Raw genomic sequence first — 22,435 nt, 5'->3', positions numbered from 1 at the left:
TCAATATTAAGCACACATTTAAGAAGCATCCATGATACTACCATTTTTATTTTGAAGGTGAAGTGGTTAATCTCCAGAAAATCTTGCAGCAGCGGAAATCTGGAATTCTTGAATTCATTAGCTCTGTTTCCTCTAAACTGTGATGTGTGAGAAGTGTCTGTGGTTCTGGCGAGGGAAATGTGTCTTACATGTGCTCTTCGCTGTAAAGGTTCAGTCCTGACACTGAAAAGGAGATGCCATGTCTCAACTCTGGTGACTCCTCCTGGCCCACATCTGGCGACCAAGCTGCCCAACCAACAGCAGATGACATATTTCATTAAAACTAAGGGATATATTAGGGTGTCACTTGTATTAGCTATGGCAAAGGTAGCAGGGATTGATTCAGCTTGCATTTAAATTGTAGTTCACTACACAGATTCTGCTGTGGGAAGAGACTTGACTTTAAGCAATGTTGCTTTCTCTGATTCATTTGCAACACTCACTTCTCAAAGCAGGGCCAAAATAGATACTTAATTTCAGGGCATGCACGCGGAGTACCAGACAAATGGGACTTCACATTAACAATGTAGTCCCTGAGGACACAGTGAAACAACAAAAAGCTGTAGAAATATTTTGGAGGAGCAGGATCTCTCTCTTGGGATCTGAAGTAGGGTAGTTTCCACTGCACATGCCAATTGCCTTCATGTATTCTTCATCTTGATTATTTGTAGGTAAAGCAAATATTGCAGAAATGGCACCAGTTTCCAGTGCTCTCTCCCCTCCTAAGGAAATCAAACTTGGGCCATGCTGCCATCTCACTGCGAGGAGGAGTGAGCAACAACTGTTTCTTTGACCACCCCAGATTATACCTCTGTGCCAAATGCGGGGAGAAAAACAGATGAGATCACATATTGTGAAAGAGCTAAAAGCTTGATTTGGAGTCTGTCTGGTGTTGCTGGTATGTTGATGATACCCAGCTCTTTTTCTCCTTTTCGGCACGTTCAGAGGAGGATGTGGAAGGGCTGAATTGCTGCCTAGGTTCAGTTAGGGCCTCGATGAGGGCTAGTAAACTCATGTTCAATCCAGAAAAATGGAGGTGTTGTCAGTGAATGATTTGTCTGATGGGGGATGTGGCGTTTCTGAACAGAGTTGCTCTCCCCTTGGTGGGCCAGACTTGCTATTAGATTCAGTTTTTACCATAAAAGGCCCCAATGGCACCTGTAATATGAAGTACTATTCAGCAGCTGAGGCTGGTATTCCAGTTGTTGCCATCCTTGGGCAGAAGTATCTTGTTGCTAATGGCAGCAGGTGTTGCTCTTTTTGGAGCCCATGGGGCGGAGACATACTCTATTGCTCCTGAGGGATTTCAGGGGCTAGGATCTCAGTCCGTTTTCTCAAAATACTTACCAAAGAGAGCGGGGTCCAACATGAAGCATAGTCTCAACAAGGCAAAGTGAGTAGCACAGAGTGCAGAGGCAGGGGAATCAGGAGCTAAAGACCTACATTATATCCAGCAACCAGGAGACTGGACTTTATACAATGCACGAATATGTACTTTCAGTTTCAACACACCTTCTGCTTGGTTTCTGCTAGTAAAGCCAAAGAAGCAGACCAGATGTGCACGTGTTTAAGGAGCAGAGGAGCATGTGTAGCAGATGCTCTCCCACTGAACTACAGCTGTTCCCCATCACCAAAGAGGTGAGGTAGCTCATATTTGTATAGCGCTGTGCATGGAAGCCCAGCGACAAAGGTATGAACAGAAAGAGCTCAGGGAAAGCAAAAGTTTGTTTTGCCTACAGAGAGCTATACAGTGGTACCTCAGGTTACATACACTTCAGGTTACATACGCTTCAGGTTACAGACTCCGCTAACCCAGAAATAGTGCTTCAGGTTAAGAACTTTGCTTCAGGATGAGAACGGTGTGGCAGCAGCAGGAGGCCCCATTAACTAAAGTGGTGCTTCAGGTAAAGAACAGTTTCAGGTTAAGTACAGACCTCCGGAACGAATTGAGTACTTATCTTGAGGTAGCACTGTAATTCTATTATTCTAGCCACAAAACATACACTTATTACAAACATTGCAAATAAATCTTTATTCTAGCAAAGTCTTCTCATGAGTAAAAGAACAAGGGAGTCTGCACTGCCCTAACTTTCCTCAACTACTCCTGGGCATAAAGGTGGGGTATGTGGCTTGCAGTAGGTATGTGACTTGCAGAGCTCAAATATACTCGTATAGCAAGCTTTTCCAACCTGGTGCTCTCCCGACATTTTGGGGACTACAGCTGCTATGAGATCCAGACACACAAAATGTCAGGACGGCACCAGTTGTTTATTATTATTATTATTATTATTATTAATAATTTGTATACTGCCCTACATCTGAAAGCTGCAGGGTAGTTCCCAACATAGAAATGCAAAATGGAAACACAAAATACATAACAAAACAAAAACAAACCAATAACCTTCCTTCTTCATATAATTAGCATATATAAATCTGAAACAAATATTATCCTTTTACTTGGGGGGTGAAGTTCCTATTTTTTGGAGCTGTTTCAAGTAGCTACCCTGTTTATACCAGTTTGAGGAAGGCTACACTACAGGAGTCAAGTCTTGCTGACTACAACCCAGACCACCATCTTGGGGAAGCTGGTTAATCATATATACCTAAAATCAACTCCCTTCCTTGAAATTCCTAATATCTTCTTAATATGTTATTTAACCAACTTTGAACCATCTAATACTTCTATACTTCTATCATTACAGCCAACTTTATTTATACCTAATTGCTCCTGAAATTTCCTTATCAAATTGATTTCATTAGATTTATGATTATCTTTCCATTTTCTGGCATATAGCATCCTAACCATTATTAAATTCACAGACACTAGGTCTGATGAATAGATTTTGTTTTTCCAATAATTGAACAGAAACAAGAGGAATCTAAAAAGACTCCTGTCCTAAAACATTTCTCTAATAATATTGGCAGGCGGCAGCCACGACCGATTGTTCCTTCATCTTAGTTCACTCCCACCACAAATGAATAAAATCCTCTTAGTCCTCAGGCTGGCCTGCTCCCATTCCTGCCTCATGATTTACAGGAATTCTCATTTTTTGGAGAATTAATCCTTAATTTTTAACTAACTACTGCCTGCAGCCAACCAATGAGATATAAATAAACCCCTTTTTCCCTCCCCCATGATCCACTCAGAAAGTAGATAAGGTATGTCACAACAGTTGGGCCATATCGCTTGAAGAATTCCCCACAGAGAAGGTAATTTCTTGAACTCTTTCTTTTCTACTTGAGAAGCACTTCTGTCCTCGGCCTTCCCCTCCTTTGACAGTTTTCTTATTTCACCACATCTTCTAATGATTTCCTCTCAAGCCAGGGAAACTAGGGAACTGGAATTCCCCTGAAGTCCGTGAATCTAATGTTTTCTTTAGGCACGTGATACGAGATTGCGAAAAATGGGAGAGAGGAGCCTGCAAGCAGCCAGAGAAGGGGGGCAAGGAGAGGAAGCAGCTGACTGGAGCAGATATTCTTCAGAAATTTCTCCAGTGAGGAACTGTGTTAGTCCCATGCAGGGAGCAAGTGCATTCACCTTCTTTGGGGATTAAATTCAAGTGTCTTTCTTTGGCAGGATTTTTGCCACCATGAAGATCTGGTTGATCCTCCTAGGCCTGGCCGCAACTCTGATACCAAGCTTCTCACAGGTGAGTAGCAGAGGTGTAAGCAACACAGAAAGGGATTGGACTAGATGACATCTTAGGTTACCTTCCAGTCAGGGCCAGCCCTGCTCCCTAATATTAGGCAGAGTGGTTTGGAGTGCCATGAAAAGCAGGAGAGGGCTTATTTATTTAACAACTTATTAGTGCATTTTTGCTGCCAGGAGAGGGAGGGCTCCTTGTGGGATGTTCTGCCTCGGGTGTCAAAACAACTTGCCCAGTCTTGGATAGTTATTTATGCAGCTTGACTTGGGGAGGAGAGGAGGCAACATTCGTTGTTCGGTTTCAAGCAGCCAAATATCTTCAGCTGGCCTTGTTTCCAGCTCTGCTGTTCTGTTATTACATACCCCCCGCCCCCAACTTCAGAAAGATCCCTACAAAAGACAACAGCAAGCCAGGAAGAGGCAACGGCTGTGTTATTTGGTTTAATTTATTTATTGAATTTATATACCACCCTATTCCCGGAGGTCTCAGGGCGGTTCACAGAACAAAATCAGAATGTAAAACCACAAAATATATAATCAAAATAAAAACAACAGCCCAATAACCCCCCAAAAAACACCCCATGTTTTAAAATGGTATAGAATGCCCACTTTGGGCTCTGACCTGCCCCCTGTCAGCTTCAGTCCCACCCACCACTGACATGTAGAAACCCCAGACAGTTTACTCTCTGAGGAAATGTGGCCCTTGACAAAATATTCCCCACCCCTGTCCTAAATGATCCACAGCATGCTTATTTGAAAGTTTATTCCCCTCAAAGTGCAGAGGACTTGCTTTAGGGAAGAGGAGGGTAATGGGAAGTACTGTTAGTTCTCCTTTAGAAATCTAATGTGCAGGACAAAGCTGCACCTTTGAAATGCATTCTACCTGGCCCTTGCCTCCCCCACCTGCCTGGCCTGCACTACTTTGTTTTGGTTATAGTCCTTCTACTGGTTGCAGAGGGCTTCTGACCTGGACACATATCAGTCTCAAGGAGCGCTGGAGTCATGCCAATATGCAGACTGGGAGATTCCTGGTTCACACCTTGCCTAACATTACCACTGTTACTTCCTGGTTTTCAAGTTGCATTTGGAACAACTAACTCTCAAAACCTATAGCCTGTTGTGGGAATCTGTTGCTGCTACAGATGTGTCCAGCAGGGCCCCAGGACAGTTTAGGATCCACATTCAGACTGCAGTGCTCAACCATCTGCCAGCAGGCTTCTCCTTGTCCTGCTTATTTTAACACATGGGATGCTGAAGCCAATGAGAGCAGCAAAGCTTTGGGAGTCTTTCAGTGGCTTCTGGAGAATCGGTGGTGCTCCCTGTTCCCAGAGTTTATGGCACCTTTATGCCTCTTGAAAAGGCCCTCCAAACTCTATGAAAATCAACATGCACATGCTCAGGTTTGGGGTTATTTTTAAAGCCATATTATTTTAAGGCTCCATTGACAACCTCAGTGCTGCAATGAGGAGGAACATATGTGAAGGAAATACAAGGCAGCCTGGCTGGTGGAACACTAAGTGGACAACACCTGCCTTCCCAAGATCCTTCTCCCATCCAAGTTTCTCCTTTTAAGTAGGAGGCAAGGAGAACTGGGCTCTGTTGCCTGGGCAGGAAAATAAGCCCAAGTTTCATATTTTGCTTTCTTTTGAGGCAGTGGGGAATGGAGGGCATTGAGGGTTAATTAGAGAGGGGCAGAATTGGGGTCAGACATTAATTGTAAATTAATCAACTGAAGGGTCATCAGGGTGGGTAATTGATGGTAAGTAAATTCACTGAAGGGGCATTGATTTGAATGGGAAGTTAGCTGACCTGCCTTCAGTGGTGTGGGTGTTATGCTGAGGCGGGAAAATGTGTGGTCAGATGAGTGTTTGGGTGCTCATATCTCTCTTTTTTTGCATTGTAGTCTCTCGGGAAGGTTACTTGTCTCCAAGCACCATCAGTGCTTCTGTGACCTGGGTGTCCCCTTGCTGCAAAAAAATGTAGGATTCAAGAGTGGTTTGGTGTTGGGGTCTCTGACCCAACCTCTGCTTTGCACTCAGGTTCTTAGGCAGGCTACTTGTCTCTAAGCACCATCAGTTTGCCTTCTGTGAAATGGGTGCTTTTGGGTTGCAGTATCAGGGTCAAATATGTGGTTTGGTATTTAGGACTCAGATCTAACCTCTGCCTTGTATTTGCTTTGTGGTCTTGGACACTTGTCTCAATCTAGTCCAATGTTCTGTGTGGGTGTGGACAGCCAAAGGTGTATGAGAACCTTAAAAATAGGACATGAGGACAGCGGTACTACTTCCTTGTTAATTCTCCTGCATTTAGTATTGAAAGAGAGAGAGAAAGATTGGGAGGGGGCGTGTTATGATGTGGTATGAGCCTCATCTGTGTACATGAGAAAGAGAGGGAGGCTGTGTATGTTGTCATCTCCTGGGCTTACCCCATCTCAGATAGCTGCATGCTTTCAATGACATTTTCTATACGTTTAATTCCTTCATCATATTTGTCGGGGTAGATAACAAGATCCGTCCAGTGGTCCTGCCTACCTGTCCATCACCTGACATCACAAACTCCACTGCATCCAGGTCTTTTGCGTGGGGTTAACAGGTGACAATCCCCTTTTGGCCCAGCCATGTCTTTACCTGCCCCGCATCCAACATCATATATGATGCCACATGTTTGGACTACTAGTCCAAATAAACACATTTGAATTTTAGCTGCCAATCTCTGTTAAATTCAGTTGTGGGCAACAGAATGGGATGGCGGCACTCACATGAGCTCCAGTCTCCCACATCACTGCTACATGCCAGAAGGGATAGTGGAAGGGGGCAGGTGGTGGCGAGGCTGGTATGGCACAGATGCAGTCCAGTGCTCCTAAGTGTGAGCTGAGGCGTCGATCCATGTCTCCTCCTCCTTCCTTTTGAAGACTGGGGAAGGCCCAAACATTAGCACGGGCAACGACAGGCCTTTCTGCTCTGGGCAAACAAACAAGAACTTCTGTGAGTGGGCTGGGCTTGTGATATTTGTTCATGTTGGCGCCAGCACCTCTATGTCCTTGGTGCAGGAGTGCAGTTTCAGTATCTGACGTACTCTCAGGCATCTCCCCTGAGGAGTGTCTTTACAGACAGGAATGACGGGAAAAGCTGGCGGCAGCAGCTCTTTAGGAGGTGCCTGACTAGACGTATCCAATATCTCAGGGGGAGGACACCACTCCAACAACCACTTGAAACTTACCCAGGATCCAGCTCCTGACTCTCTTGATCACTGTCCCCCGTCTGTCAGCTGTGCCACCACTTGAGCCCTCACCCTACCTGAGCCCTTCCTCAAGTCACCCAGTTTCTCCCACCTTTTCAGTGCAATTATTTGTCCACCTGCTCTAGAACCCAACACAGTTTCTGATTAAAAGAATGAAGCACATTTGTTGGTCATGATAAACCAGAGAACAAAGACTTTCCTAATGGGGATTTATTTCTCCGTGACTTCTTGGAACAAGGAGGTGCCAGAAGACAGCATAAGAGAAGCTGAGAATGACAGACCTGAGCTGACTCAGCCCACAAACAATGGCGGATGGAATTGGCCCTGGAATATCTTCAGACAGGTGTGCTTGTTAATCTGGATTAGAATGGGAATTAGGTCCTTTATCCTTAACCCCTTGTTCCCAAGAGAACAAAGACTTTCCTAATGGGGATTTATTTCTCTGTGACTTCTTGCAACAAGGAGGTGCCAAAAAAGAGCATAAGAGAAGCTGAGAATGATGGACCTGAGCTGACTCAGACCACAAACAATGGCGGATGGAATTGGCCCTGGAATATCTTCGGACAGGTGTGGTTGTTAATCTGGATTAGAATGGGAATTAGGTCCTTTATCCTTAACCCCTTGTTCCCAAGAGAACAAAGACTTTCCTAATGGGGATTTATTTCTCTGTGACTTCTTGCAACAAGGAGGTGCCAAAAAAGAGCATAAGAGAAGCTGAGAATGATGGACCTGAGTTGACTCAGACCACAAACAATGGCGGATGGAATTGGCCCTGGAATATCTTCGGACAGGTGTGCTTGTTAATCTGGATTAGAATGGGAATTAGGTCCTTTATCCTTAGCCCCGTGTCCCCAAAGCAGCAACTATTGAATTATTCATTTAGAAAGAGAAGCTGTTGATAGCTGAACAGTTTCTGGTTGAAGAAAGAAGTGTTTTAATTGGTTATGATAATCAGGAGAACAACAATTTCACTAATGGAGATTGGTTTCTCCATGACATTTTAAAAACACAAGGAAGTTGTATTCCAAAGAATCTGGAGGGTGCCATGTTGTGTGGGGGGAGTTGGCCACAGAGGTTGCAGATGCAGGAATAAATGATTCTGAGATCCCTCTTCCCTTCCAGGATTATGAAAATGAAGAATGAGAGCTGCAAAGTACTATAGGGGCTTATGCACTTACAACTGAGGACAAAATACAGGAGCAGAAGGTGTGGCTAATAATACGGACTAGAATGGAAATTACCGTATTTTTCGCTCTATAACACGCACCAGACCATAACACGCACGTAGTTTTTAGAGGATGAAAACAAGAAAAAAAATATTCTAAACGAAATAGTGGATATATGATTTTTGTGGTTCATGCTGTGGCCACAGACATGTGATCTGACAGTGAGTTTGGAATAGCCCAATGCAAAAATCCTGAGGATCCATGTGGATCCATGCTTTGTAACCACGGAGGAGGAAAGGAAGGGGAACCATGGATCACGACTGCAGCAGATCCCCCCCGCCACCCGCAGGCATTCACTCCATAACACGCACAGACATTTTCCCTTACTTTCTAGGAGGAAAAAAGTGAGTGTTATGGTGCAAAAAATACGGTATTTTATCCTACTACTAGTCCAAGTAGACATATTTGAATTTTAGCTGCCAACCCCTTTTAAATTATGTTGTGGGCAATAGAATGAGGGCGCTCCAGTCATGTTTCTGGATAACAGGACAGAGAGGAGAAGGGATGAGACATTGGTGAGGTCAGTGTGGTGCAAATGCACCAGTGCAATCCAGTGTTCCCACCAGGATGTTTGATTGTGCTAGCCTTGCCACTGCCTCACCTCTCTTTACCCCAGTTTGCAGCAGGGATCTAGAACCCAGCACAGTTTCTGATTAAGAGAAAGAAGCACATTTATTGGTCGTGATAAACCAGAGAATGAAGGCTTTCCTAATGGGGATTTATTTCTCTGTGACTTCTTGCAACAAGGAGGTGCCAAAAAAGAGCATAAGAGAAGCTGAGAATGATGGACCTGAGCTGACTCAGACCACAAACAATGGCGGATGGAATTGGCCCTGGAATATCTTCGGACAGGTGTGGTTGTTAATCTGGATTAGAATGGGAATTAGGTCCATTTTCTTTAACCCCTTGTCAGGGGTGTTGGACTGGGTATATGCTCTACCTCTCATTTAATATGCTCTACCTCTCATTTAAATCGGAACCAGTGATGGCAGTGAATGCCCTCTGTGAATGTCTGGAAGCAGATGGAGGACAGATGGAGATCAATGCATTGAGGATGAATCCCAACAGGACAGAAGTATTATTTTTGGGGGACATGGGGCAGGTGTGGGGGACTCCCTGGTCCTGAATGGGGTAACTGTGCCCCTGAAGGACCAGGTGTGCAGCCTTGGTGTGCAGTCATTTTGGAATCACAGTTGTTCATGGAAGTGGAGGTTAATTCTGTGTCCAAGGTGCCTGTTTACCAGCTCCGTTTGTTACACTAGCTGAGACCTGCCTGCGCAATGTCTTGCCAAAGTGGTACATGCTCTGGTTATCTCCCACTTTGACTACTGCAATGTGCTCTACCTTTGAAGGTGACACAGAAACTACAGCAATCCAGAATGCAGCTGCCAGGACAGTATAACATCGGTTCTGAAAAACCTGCATTGGTTCCCAGTATGTTTCCAAGCACAATTCAAATTGTTGGTGCTGACCATTAATACCCTAAACAGCCCTGTCCTGTATACCTGAAGGGGCATCTCTGCCCCCATCATTTAGCCTGAACCAGTTTGAGGTCCAGCTCCAAGGGCCCTCTGGTGGTTCCCTCACTGCAAGAAGTGAAGTTACAGGGAACCAGGCAGAGGGCCTTCTCTGTGGAATGCCCCCCACCATCAGATGTCAAAGAATTAAACAACTACACAACTTTCTTGAAGATATTTGAGGGTAGCCCTGTATCAAGGAGTTTTAATGTCCGATGTTTCACTGTGTTTTTATACAGTGGTACCTTGGGTTAAGAACTTAATTCGTTCCAGAGGTCCGCTCTGAACCTGAAACTGTTCTGAACCCGAGGTACCACTTTAGCTCATGGGGCCTCCCACTGCCACCGCGCCGCCGTCGTGCGATTTCTGTTCTCATCCTGAAGCAAAGTTCTTAACCCGAGGTACTATTTCTGGGTTAGCAGAGTCTGTAACCTGAAGCGTCTGTAACCCGAGGTACCACTGTAGTCTGTTGGAAGCTGGTCTGAGTGGATGGGGCATCCCAGTCAGATAGGCAAGGTATAAGTAATATTCAAACTGGTGGCCATCACTGGCTCCTGGGTGTCATGAGCCCTTTGGAGATGTCATGGAAGGGATGGTCAGATCCAGAGGAGAGAGTGAGAGGTTGATGGCTCAGAGGAGGATCCTAGCAGGTTGGAGGAGGTGAAATTGGGCCTCCAAAAAATGTCTGAGCCAGAGGATGGGGCCAGTGATCAATGGAGTGAGGAGCTGGATACTGGGAAGAGTCCAAGCAGGTTGACAGAGAGGTGTTACACCCCTGTGTTATCAGACACCTCTAGTCATGAACTCCCTAAAGTGTAGCCGCTGCCACCTTCTCCTGTCAATTAGAAAACTCTTCCTTCTGGGGAGGTCCTTACAGTAAGTTGGATACTGAGCCAGCACTGACTCCACCTCCATCTCCCAGCACATGGAGACACCAGTGCCAGCATGAACAAACCTCACAGGTCCAACTCACTTGGAGGAATTCCCATTTGCTTGCCTAGTCCTGAGATGTGTGTTGCTTTCCGCCCTAAGGGCTATGCTTATCTTGTTTTCAAAAAGAAGATGAGTGTGTGTGTGTCTCTTCTTGGATAATCTCAGCTCATTCTTAGCCATGTAATTCATTTGCTGTGTTTTTTTAAACTTTGCCTTCCTTCCACTCAGTTTTATGCATTCTGAGTCCAAGTTCAAGTTCATCATCCAGCAGTGAGGTCCAGGACACTGTAGGAGCAAATTCCGTAATGAAAAAGTACTTTCTTTTATCTGCCCTGAATCTGCCAACATTCAGCTTGACTATATGTCTACGAGTTCTAGTGTTACCAGAGAGAGAAAGAAATATTTCTCCATACCATGCATAATAATCTTATAAACTTCTATCATGCTAACTCTTACTCGCCTTTTCTCCAAACTAAAAAGTCCTGGAAGCTGCAATGTTTCTTCAGACTGGAGTCACTCCATCTCCTTGATCATTTTAGTTGCCCTTTTCTGAACCTTTTCCAAGTCAACAGTATCCTTTTCGAGGAGAGGGGACCAGAACTGTACACGGTATTCCAAATGAAGTCACACCACAGATTTCTATAATGGCATTGTGCTATAAACATTTTTATTTTCATTTCATTTCCTAATGATCCCCAGCATGGAATTTCCCCCTTTTTCACAGCTGCCGAACTTTCGGCATACATCTTCATCAAGTGATCCACTGCAACCTCAAGCACATTGTCCTTCCTTTCAGGGTTCTGAGGTTAGGGAAGAGCCAACCCGGGCCACGAGAAGCAGCAACAACAAGGAAACCGGAACATGGCGCCCCCACGGCAAGATCCTTAACCTTCAGGACTCTCAGGTGTGACTATTAATCCTAGAAATATTTGGAAGTGGCCTTTTGCTGGGAATTACTTCTTTCACCTTTGCTTCCTGTTTAGTTTAGATTTTAGTTGTTGTCTGAGAATGCTAATCGGGATTTATTTTAAATTTTTTGCTTTGCATTAGAGATTTGTACCTTAGTTATTGAATTTTAACACTCAGCTTTCTAGTCTCTCTCAGCTGTACTCTTACATATCTTTTCAGTAATTAATCTAAATGCCATGAGCATGATTAAGGTACCTCTGGGGTAGCTCTGATATACAACTCCACCACCACAATCTCCAACAAAAGACAAGAGTGCTCTGGCTGCTAGAGCTGATCCAGACTCTATTTCTATTTGAATAAGAAGCACATTTATTAGTTGCAACACCCAAAAGAACATTGATTTATGGTCTAAGTAATGTTGTGAGTTGGTTTGTGTGTGTGTGTGTGTGTGTGTGTGTGTGTGAGAGAGAGAGAGAGAGAGAGAGAGAGAGAGAGAGAGAGAGAGTCTGTATGATGCCTTTAGTCCCTTCCAACTCCTGGGGTCCTGTATCCATTAAGGGTTAGATCTGATATTATTATTATTATTATTATTATTATTATTATTATTATTTTATTTATTTATTTATTTATTTATTTTATACATACATACATACATACATACATACATACATACATACCCGCCCATCTGGCTGAGCTTCCCCAGCCACTCTGGGCGGCTTCCAACCTAATATTACAATACAGTAATACATCAAACATTAAAAGCTTCCCTAAACAGGGCTGCCTTCAGATGTCTTCTAAAAGTTTGGTAGTTGTTTTTCTCTTTGACATCTGGTGAGAGGGCGTACCACTACCGAGAAGGACTTCTGCCTGGTTCCCTGTAACTTGGCTTCTCGCAGTGAGGGAACCGCCAGAAGGCCCTCAGCACTGGACCTCAGTGTCCGGGATGAATGATGGGGATGGAGACGCTCCTTCAGGTATACAGGACCAAGGCCGTTTAGGGCTTTAAAGGTCAGCACCAACACTCTGAATTGTGCTCAGAAACGTTCTGGGAGCCAATGCAGATCTCTCAGGACTGGTGTTATGTGGTCTCTGCAGCCACTCCCAGTCCCCAGTCTAGCTGCCGCATTCTGGACTAATTGCAGTTTCTGGGTCACCTTCAAAGGTAGCCCCATGTAGAGCGCAAGCTGTTCTGTTCTAACTAGCCAACTGTAAGATAATGGCCTTAGCTTAAGTACACTCATTAGTATTACCAAAGAAGCTGCTCACTACCTAGGGCAAATGGATGGGCCTTTTCCTTTCCCACCTGGCTGGTGGTTAGAAGAAGAATGGAAGAGTAGTTGTGTGTGAGCTGAGCAAGAAGGTGGAGAGACAGAGAAATGTTTCAGATACATGTTTGCTTGGTGCTGGGCTCTGGGGCTCACCTGGGAACCTAATGAGGAAGCAAGATCAGTTAGGGAGTTAATGCTGTGAGCCCCTCCCCCTGCCCCATCTTACGCTCTGCTGGCCTTCATTCCAAGGAAACCAAAAGCTGGGCAAGCACCCACCCTGGAATGCCTAGAATTGCCCTCCGCTTGGAGATTGAGATAGCGGTACAATAGTGATTTCGAACACGTTTTATATAGAGTTGAACCAAGCTACACAGCTATGGGCAGCATGTGGCAGCTCCAGCTGTGGGCAGCATGTGGGCAGCATGTGGCAGCTCTTGCTGCCTGCCAGTAAAAGCAACCTTAGAGGGTGGAACTATGGGGATGCCAGCAGGTTCTAAGAACCCTCTTTTTGGGGAGATTTTGAGGGTGATTTGTGAGATTGTTTGGGCCCTGGGTGAGAGTGAGTTTGGATGGGTGGAGTCCTGGGTAAGAGTCAGGAAGCTGAGAGGTGTTGGGTGGGGAGCTGTGTCAAAAGAAGGGAAGAAAAGATTTATTAGTAATTTGTATTAATATTGCATTGTGTATTTTTATCACATTTGTTGTTGTTTTAGCTTCCTGCATACCTCTTAGATATATTTTTTATATATCAAGCAGTATTTGAAATGGCATTTTTAATCATCATCTGTTATGGTATATTGCTAACACTATTTGACAGGGGATTCCAGTTGAGAATGAAGATAATGCTACAGTGAAGCTGGAAGAAGGAGGCGAGAGAGAAAACGAAGGGAGCCATGAGCAAAAGGAAGCTACTCATTTGGAAGTTGCATCTAACAAAAGAGATGGGGAAGCAGAGGGCAATGAATGTAAACAGTCAAGAGTCTCTGAGGTTGGTGTCAGGGAATGTCTGGATGACCCAGAGATGCCTGCTGGGACCACAAACACAATAGAGCCAGCCACAAGAATACCAACAACAGCAGAGGCAACGGCAAGTACCCCTTGCACATCCAAACAGTGCCAGCCACGCATTAATCCATGGGCCACGTGCGCTCGTGCCACTACAGAGGATGAAAAGAAGTTGTTTGAGGCTCTAACTGAATTTTCTGTGGAGTTCTATAAAGCAGCAATCCTACATGAGAAGCCTGGCTCTAACTTGATCTTTTCACCCTTCAGTGTCGCAGTGATGCTCTCCAACCTATTGCTGGGTAAGGCCATACCTACCTTCAGGTGTGCACATCATCACTTCAGGCTTAAGACCTCTGCATCTGATAATTTTTTTCCCTGCATGGAAATAATATCTGTGTAGAAAAACGGGCATATATCAAGATGTATAAAGTACATCATGATTGCTCCTCTGGCAATGAGCAACTGCAGCACATGCCAGCCACGTGGTTTAATGTGATTATTACGTATTTCCCTAAATGGTGTTCCCAGAGCTTCAGCATGTCCTTTCCTTCTCAGCTTCACCTGGTCGACCTCCAGCCCCTCATATATTATCATTTATTCAATTTATCTTCCCCGCTTTCCTCCTTACCTGCTCCATCACTCAAACCAAAAGTGCCAGAGTGTATTACAAAAAGCAACAATGAATGCCTCAGCTCAGCACAGCTTGGCAAACACTTCCTCGGGTCAGTGACAGGTCAGGGCTAGAGGGGACATAACCAATGGTCAGCACCCCACTTTCTCTTGAGTCACCCAGCTCTCTTCCTGGTCCTGTTGGTGTTGTGGGGCGGGTTGTCACTCACTCCTTAATAAATTCCTCACCAAACTAAGGGAAGCCATGGCCTATGCAATGACAGATACCTGCTCCTCACAACCCTGTCTTTGCCATCCAGGCACCTGCAATCAAACCAAGGACCGTCTTGAGAGGCTGCTCTTTTATCCTGAAGGATTCACATGTGTCCATAGAGCACTAGAGAGTCTCCAGAAATCAGAGGCCTTGACCTCCGCCAATGCAATGTTTTTCCAACCAGGTGAGTAAACTACCAGGTTCAAGATTCCCATACACCGTCTTTTCCCACGCACTATCTTCTCTCAGGTAAGATCTTATTCACACTGACACTGTGTGTTTCAAAACAGAAAACATCTGTGGAAATTGGTTTTATAGTTGTGGAACATAGCTGAAATGTTCTCCGTATTCTCTGTTTATGGATTATAGCTGAATTAAAGGGACGTGGGTGGCGCTGTGGTCTAAACCACTGAGCCTCTTTGACTTGCTGATCAGAAGGTTGGTGATTTGAATCCGCTTGACAGTGGTGAGCTCCCGTTGCTCTGTCCCAGCTTCTGCCAACCTAGCAATTCAAAAGCACACCAGTGCAAATAGATAAATAGGTACCGCTGCAGCAGGAAGGTAAATGGCGTTTCCATGGGCTCTGGCACTTGTCACTGTGTCCTATTGTGTCCTGTTGGGACGTGGGTGGCGCTGTGGGTAAAACCTCAGTGCCTAGGACTTGCTGATCGCAAGGTCGGCGGTTCAAATCCCCGCGGCGGGGTGAGCTCCCGTCGTTCGGTCCCAGCTCCTGCCCACCTAGCAGTTCGAAAGCACCCCTAAGTGCAAGTAGATAAATAGGTACCACTTCATAGCGGGAAAGTAAATGGCATTTCCGTGTGCTGCGCTGGTGCTGGCTCGCCAGAGCAGCTTCGTCACACTGGCCACGTGACCCGGAAGTGTCTCCGGACAGCGCTGGCTCCCGGCCTCTTGAGCGAGATGAGCACGCAACCCTAGAGTCGGACATGACTGGCCCATACGGGCAGGGCTACCTTTACCTTTACCTAAGGAGTCCTCTCAAGATAACCCACAAGAGCAAGAAGGGAGTATTTTTCTATCTCTGGTTTTTTCTTCATGAGCAGCTCTCCCCTTGGAAAATGATTTCCGCAACCTGACAAGGATGTTCTATAAAACCAAACTGGCTCACCTTACTAATAACAGCAACCAGGATGTGGCGGACATCAACAGTTGGGTGAGCCAAAGTACTAACAAGAAGATCAAGAAGATTGTGAATGAGCTGGATTCTGATGCCAAGATGATACTCCTTAATGCTGTCTACTTCTACTGTAAGTAGGAAGGTTCTAGGGCCTTCTGTCCCCCAACGTCTGATCCAGAGAGACTGCTCACCCAAAGGCAGTTTGGCTTCCCTACCCTTTGGCACTCAATTCCTGAAACACTGGTCCCCAGGCAGATTCCAGTTAGCCCCCCTTTCCCCACACCATGGCATGTCTCGAGGTTCTACCATTATTGAGCTTTTATATCACTTTAAATTTCAAGAGACCTCCCATCAGTTGACTTGTCTCAACAAAAATCGATATATATGATATAGAAATACAAAGCCCACACGCAATACAAGTGTGACTGATGGGAAAGATGATGGGCTCCATATAGCCCCCATCTTCTAGGATTCTAAACTGCACAGGGAGCCTGCACTGGTAGAGAGGGCTCCCCACAAGTGGAAGGCAATGAAGCCAGAAACAGGAATATGATGGTTGATGCAGGGCAGATGTCTTATCCGCCCTTATCCCACGCTATGGTTGGCCTTCCACAAAGGATGTAGACATGCTGGGCTCTTGACACTCCTGCACCCAGAATCCTCACTGTATGCATACCCAAACAAAAATACTAGCTGTATATATATATATATGGGGGGGGGGAGTAGTGTAGATCCTCCCTGCTCCATAACAGTTAGGAACTATGGTGCTTGGAGAGCACAAATCCATTCTGGAAGCAGCCAGTATTTGGCTGGGACAGGCAAGCTGTGACTCTAGTAGGGACAGAACTGTGCTTCATCAATGCCAGGTTGTGAAACGTATAAAGAGGAGTGAGCAGGAAAGTTCAGGGACTTTCTTTAGCATTACCCTTACAGGTGCAAGTTTAGATTGTGGGTTAATTAAATATGAGGTATGGTGTCTTTTTCTTTCAGTCTTCAAAAATGCATAACTTACTCTGCAACCTGACGATAGGGTGGATTCTCATGATACTAGACATGTGGTCATCCAACAAAACTTCTTAGCAGGAGACTCGGGAAAGACAAAAGGATGTATTTCTTCATACAGCACATAGTTAAACTGTGGAACTCACTGCCACAAGACATGGGGATGGAATATTTGTGTTTTTGTAGTTTTAACTGTAAACCTCAGTATGGGAAAAAGCAGCATATAAATGGTGCTGGTGGTGGTGTTTATGCCTTAATAAGCTGATCCAAGCTCTTCATCTTTTCAGCCAAGTGGAAGGAAATGTTTCTAGTGAAAGACACAAAGAAGGCAAAATTCTACCGCCCAGGCTTAGCTTCCATCAATGTTCAAATGATGATGAGTAAGAAATACCCAATGGCCTCCTTCATTGACCACAACCTGCAGGCTAAGGTAATGCCTTTGGGGATTGGGAGAGGCTTACATTTTCAATTTCTAAGACCTGGTTCAGACACTCTAGTAAGGATGGCTTGCAACAAAGAAAGCAATATATTAAAAAATTAATTATTAATGCAATGAACATACCTATAGAAGCAAAAACTAGTATCAGCTTGGCTTAATGTTTAGCACTCCCATCCAAGAACCTTGGGAACTGCAGATCTAAGGTGGTAAGAATTGCTTTTGTTCCTAGCAAAAATACAGTTTCCAGGTTTCTTAAACTGGTTTCACACTTGTTGAAACTTGCAGTGCAGGGATGATCTTATACCCTCAGCTCCTAAGGCATTCCTGTTCTTTGGTGGTCCCACCAGCTTGGCTATCTTGTGCCTGTCTTGGGTTTCTCCTTGAACAGTTGCTCCTGCTGTTGAACTGGGTCACATCTGTAAAGACTTCGGCTAGTTTGGTTTGTCAATTGCTTCTCACAGCTGGTGGAGGTCCCATAGCAATTTGTAGAACAGAAAATAAAACACAAAACTACAGTTCAATCAAATAACAATTAAAACAATACAGAACAAACATATTGCAGTCATCCAAAAAGCCACCACAACACAAAACATGCACCCCATATCCAACAGGAGAATCAACACCAAACAGGCTTGGTGTTCCTTATATAAATAACCATTTTATGATGTTTGTGTGTGTGTGTTAACTTTACTCTGTTGAGCCCACACGAAACCCTTTCTTCTTTTCCAAGTATAAAAGGGGGGGGGGGGAGGAGGATGAAAAATGGAAAGCAGCAAATTAGAGCTATACCATACTGATCTGAATATAAGCCACAGGTTCTCCCCAATTCTGGTTTGTATAAAACCTAAGTGTGAGATAGCCAGTCTAATATAAGCAACATGCTTAAGTCAATGCATGAAGGGTTTAATGCCATGGTGGAAGCAGTCCTACCAGGTTTCTTCTAGGTCATTTCCCCTTGCCTTGGGAGGAAACAGCTAAGCAAGTCTATTGTCTCTGCCACATGTGAAGAGGTTTGAGCTGGCTCTCACTAGCCAAGCCACTCTCGAGTTTCTATACCAATAATTTAGGAACTTTCACCACTTTGTAACTAAGCTAAGCTTTACTGCCTGTGTGACTTTTCTGAAGCTCATGAATCTGACCTTTGGAGAGTTTGTAAGTAAAGAATTTTTCTTACCTTGCCAAACGTGGTATTTTCCTCTGCTGGGGGAAAAGGGGAACTTTGGGAAGAAACTTTTAAGCGTACATTTTGGAACTCATTTGGAGGGGCATATTTTAAAGGTCCAGCAACCTATATTCCCATGCTTTATTTTGCTTCATATTTTGTGATTTTAAATATCTATGGGGGAGTTGCCCCAAACCTGGATCTTGGGTCCATGGGGTCACGAAGAGCCGGACATGACTTAATGACTAAGCAACAACAACAACTATATACCATATACATATGTATATGGAAACCGCACAGATGGCTTACTCTCCAGGTGGTGCAATGGGTCAGAGCATCTGGCCATTTTTGTAAAAGGGTCTCACACCCTTCTCAACAAGTGGTGCTGATTGGCCAGTGAGTTGCTCATTGTGAGACGAGTTCAGAAGCTGCATCTGGTTTTGTGTGGGGTTTTTTAGATTGTAAAAAGCACTGGACCATACCAGATACTTACAGTACGTAGATATAGTTTCAAAGAGATCTCGTTTTAACAGTGTGGGGAATCTTGTGTTTCGACCAATACAGCATTGGGAAAATGGGGTGCTCCTCTATAGCAGGGTGCATGAGAATATGGGAAAAAGGCAGGAGACTGATGGTGTTTAATTTGCTAGGTTGGCCGACTGCAGCTGTCTAACAACATGAGCCTGGTCATCATCATGCCTCGCTCCATAACTCAAAATCTCACCGAGGTGGAGGAGCGCCTCAGTGCAGTTGTCTTCAAGTCAGTGATGACCAAGCTGGAAAGCACCCATTTCAAGCCTACCGTGGTCTACCTACCCAGATTCAAGGGGGACACTTCCCAGAACCTCATGAACATAATTGGGGAGATGGGTAAGAAAAATATAGCTGGAGAGAGGAGAAATGAGCTAAAGGCAAAGAAGCATTGCTCCTTTTCAGCATGAAGGATAGGTTGTGTCAGTGATAGAAAGAAACGCTAACCCCCACACTCCACCACCCTGTCACCAGTATATTTAATTCTCTCAAGCCCACGAAGAAGCCTATTTCACAGCATTGTTCACAGAGCAGGACTGGCTGCATGGGCCTTCTCCCCAAACTAGATTTCTTGGGATAAGAAAAACAGATGGAAGCAGCACTGGGGAAACATGGGTGGTGATTTACAGGACAATAAGCATGTCATATGAGCCCTCCATTAAACATGAGTTCACAGGGCATAGTTATTGCACAATAAATGCCTCAGCTGGAAGCCACCAACCTCAACGTATTCCAGTATTAACAGTATTGTCCTTCTGTCCTTTCTTCTCCCCACAGGCCTGATTTACTACCATTTATTTGCTGTAAAAGAATTGCCGTGCCAACCTATCCGGTGTGGCTAAGCGATGCCTTTTAAAGATTCTTGTGTCTGCTTCTAGATTAGCCAACATCTTTTCCTCTTGGGGTGTTCTGTGTTTGTGTGTGTGAAATAGTGATGTGGAGGGGAAAGTAATAACTGAAGGAAACCAATTCTCTCTCACGTACACACACACACACACACACACACACACACACACACAGACACACAAAATCTGGCTAATTCAGGAGACATGCATCACTAATTCCCTACCCATGCTAAAAACAAGAAGAAATAAATTGGGCTAAACCTGCAAAAGGGAAGCTTTAAATTAATGTTGCTGGGGACTTTTGCTGACTGGAAAATACTTCTAAGTCAACATTATAAGAAGATCTTTTCCTTGGGGAAGGGCACTGCCGGTTAATATAACACTATTGAATGCTATATGGCACCTCCATTTTAATTCTACCTCTAGCTAATTGTGGGAAAGCCTTGCCTTGGAAGTCCTACAGTGTTTACAGGCATGTACAGGGATCTCTTCCCCCATAGCTCTGCTTTGAAGCCCATTTCCAGCCAAAGGAGAAGAGAGTTCAGGTTTCATCCAATATTATCTTTATGCATTTAATCCAACCTTCTCTTTCAGATTTTGGCTTTTTCTATGATGCCGATCTGTGCGAGATCTCCACGGATAAAGAATTGGCAGTGTCCAGTGCTCACCACAGGGCTGTCCTGGAAATCAACGAGGAAGGAGTGGAAGCGGCGGCTGCCACAGTTGTCTCCCTGGCACGCACAGCCAATATCTTTGAAGTGTCTCAGCCCTTCCTTGTTGCAGTGATGAGGGATAATGGGTTCCCAGTCTTCATGGGGCGCATCAACAACCCACAGGCAACATAACGTTCTCCTCCTTGCTCCTGTCAGCTTCTGCCAGACACCCACAGGATTGCCCCTAGTTCACCTTTCACTCTTTACACATGAAGCCTTGTGCAAGTGGCTGTAACATGTTCCTTTGGTATTTCCTCCCATTTTATTCTTTTGCGTTATAATTTTATCCTCCCATTCCTATGCCTTTTTTTTAAAAAAAAAAAAAGCTGGTTTCCCTCCCCCTTGTCATTTTTCTGTGATTTTTTTTTTTATTTTTTTGGGGGGGGGTCCTTCCTTTGCATCACTGAACAATCCACCTGTTCCCATTTATGTAGCAGACTGGAAAAGAGGTCTCCTCTGTCAAGAGGTCCTCCTTCTCCTTCTCCTTCTCCTTCTCCTCCTTTTCCCCATGTAAGCACTGCAACAAACCATTCAGCCTCTTCCATTTCGCCTTCATAAGGAATAAAGCAAAACTATATTGGCTCACGGGACTGTGTTACTGCCATGTCTGAGACAGAAGTGTGCCTGTGTTGTGTTGCTTTAGGCTGCAAGTGGAGGCCCAGCTAATTAAATGATTCTCCAGACCAAGGAAGGGAACCTACCACCACTAGCTACATGCCCTCAGCGGATTGTGTCATGGCCTGCATGCCCATAATAGGCAGAGCTGGGGCAAAAAAGGACAACCCAGAGCCAAAAATGGGGGGGGGGGAGCCCCTTACGCTTTTCCTTGCTTCAGGAGACAAGGATGTCAGGAGTCAGAGCACACTTACGGGATGGACCAGAGACTAAGGTTCAAGGTCCACAGTCTAAGGTCAAGAGCACTGCCTGGTCTTGTACCCTCATGTGCCTGTGGTCCTTCAGGCTTGGAAGTGGCTCAGCTATCAGCCTTTCAGATATGGTGGCAGCTGGAATGCTGTAAGGCTTGACTGGCGTGGTTTGGCCTTGCTGCTACCTAACTCCACCTCTTGCTCCATATAGTTCCCTTCTGCGAGTGCTATTTCCTCCTCTGATGCGGACTCCTGGAGTGGAGAGCATGACTAGTGAGCCACTTGCTCTAGAAAGGGTTGTGAAAATGCAGGGAGGCTTCTTTAGCCTATCTTTCCTAGGCCATCCCTTGTTAATGATGCTAATTTAGAAAGCTTCCCGCATCCCCCCAATTCCTCTCAGAATTAGATGAGTTGTCGTTGGCATCTGTCTATCTCAAGAGAAAATGGAGTGCGCCTCCAATGGCGAAGTCAAACTGCAGTGTTAGCAGCACCAAAGTGCCTCCACAAAGAGCAAACCTGGGCAGTGTATATGGGGGGCCTTGGCTGCCCAGACAACAAGCCCCGCCCCCTTGGCCTTACTGATGTGATCCAAAGGAAAGCAGAGCAATATGTTTGGCACCAGTTTGGCTGCAGGAGTTGCTGGAAAGAAGTGTACAAGGCACCATCCAACCATCTTAGGGACTCTGCCCCTGATTTGTGTAGGCTTTACTCCTTAGCCTTTTCTTCTCCTGAAGATATCGCACAAGGCAGCTGAGGTTGAGGATCAGAGTTTTCCTTCTCCTAGATGGGCTGGCTACCTGACCTGACCTGACCCTCACTTCAAAAAACCTGCCTTCTTGACTGTTGAATCTGCTATTGGTCTCATCCGCTCAATCTGCCTGGAGCTCATCTTTGCACACAGGGGAAGTCCCTAACTCACCAAGGGTTTGAAACCCATCAACTACCTTCATCTGGTTTAGCCGGCCAGTCAAAGGCATTCCCAGTGTGTGGCCATTGTCACATGGTGATGGCTTGTAGGAGCCACAGGTGAGAGCTGAGTGCAAGGTGGAGACCAAAGGTGGACAAATGACCCCAGAATG

General features: G+C 45.1%; 1 protein-coding gene across 10 annotated transcripts; it reads left to right on the top strand.

The window, feature by feature from the left end:
- Positions 1-3,175: 3,175 nt before the first annotated feature.
- Positions 3,176-21,075, top strand: SERPING1 (serpin family G member 1). Of its 10 annotated transcripts, XM_083509999.1 has the most exons (13): positions 3,176-3,249; positions 3,617-3,689; positions 7,164-7,268; positions 7,388-7,492; positions 7,612-7,716; positions 8,899-9,003; positions 11,398-11,505; positions 13,593-14,079; positions 14,710-14,847; positions 15,725-15,928; positions 17,088-17,230; positions 19,052-19,271; positions 20,372-21,075. In XM_083509999.1, the coding sequence occupies exons 2-13, from the start codon at positions 3,630-3,632 to the stop codon at positions 20,620-20,622; spliced, it is 2,031 nt and encodes a 676-aa protein (XP_083366125.1). In that variant the 5' UTR covers positions 3,176-3,249; positions 3,617-3,629; the 3' UTR covers positions 20,623-21,075. The 10 variants fall into 10 exon arrangements, with proteins under 10 accessions (XP_083366125.1, XP_083366124.1, XP_083366128.1 ...); XM_083510002.1 differs by lacking the exon at positions 7,612-7,716 and having other exon boundaries at positions 3,181-3,249; XM_083510003.1 differs by lacking the exon at positions 7,164-7,268 and having other exon boundaries at positions 3,218-3,249.
- Positions 21,076-22,435: the final 1,360 nt, after the last annotated feature.

Source organism: Podarcis liolepis (genome assembly GCF_965112155.1).
Source record: "Podarcis liolepis genome assembly, chromosome: 1".
Lineage (NCBI taxonomy): Eukaryota > Metazoa > Chordata > Lepidosauria > Squamata > Lacertidae > Podarcis > Podarcis liolepis.
This window is presented reverse-complemented; position numbering and strand designations above follow the sequence as displayed.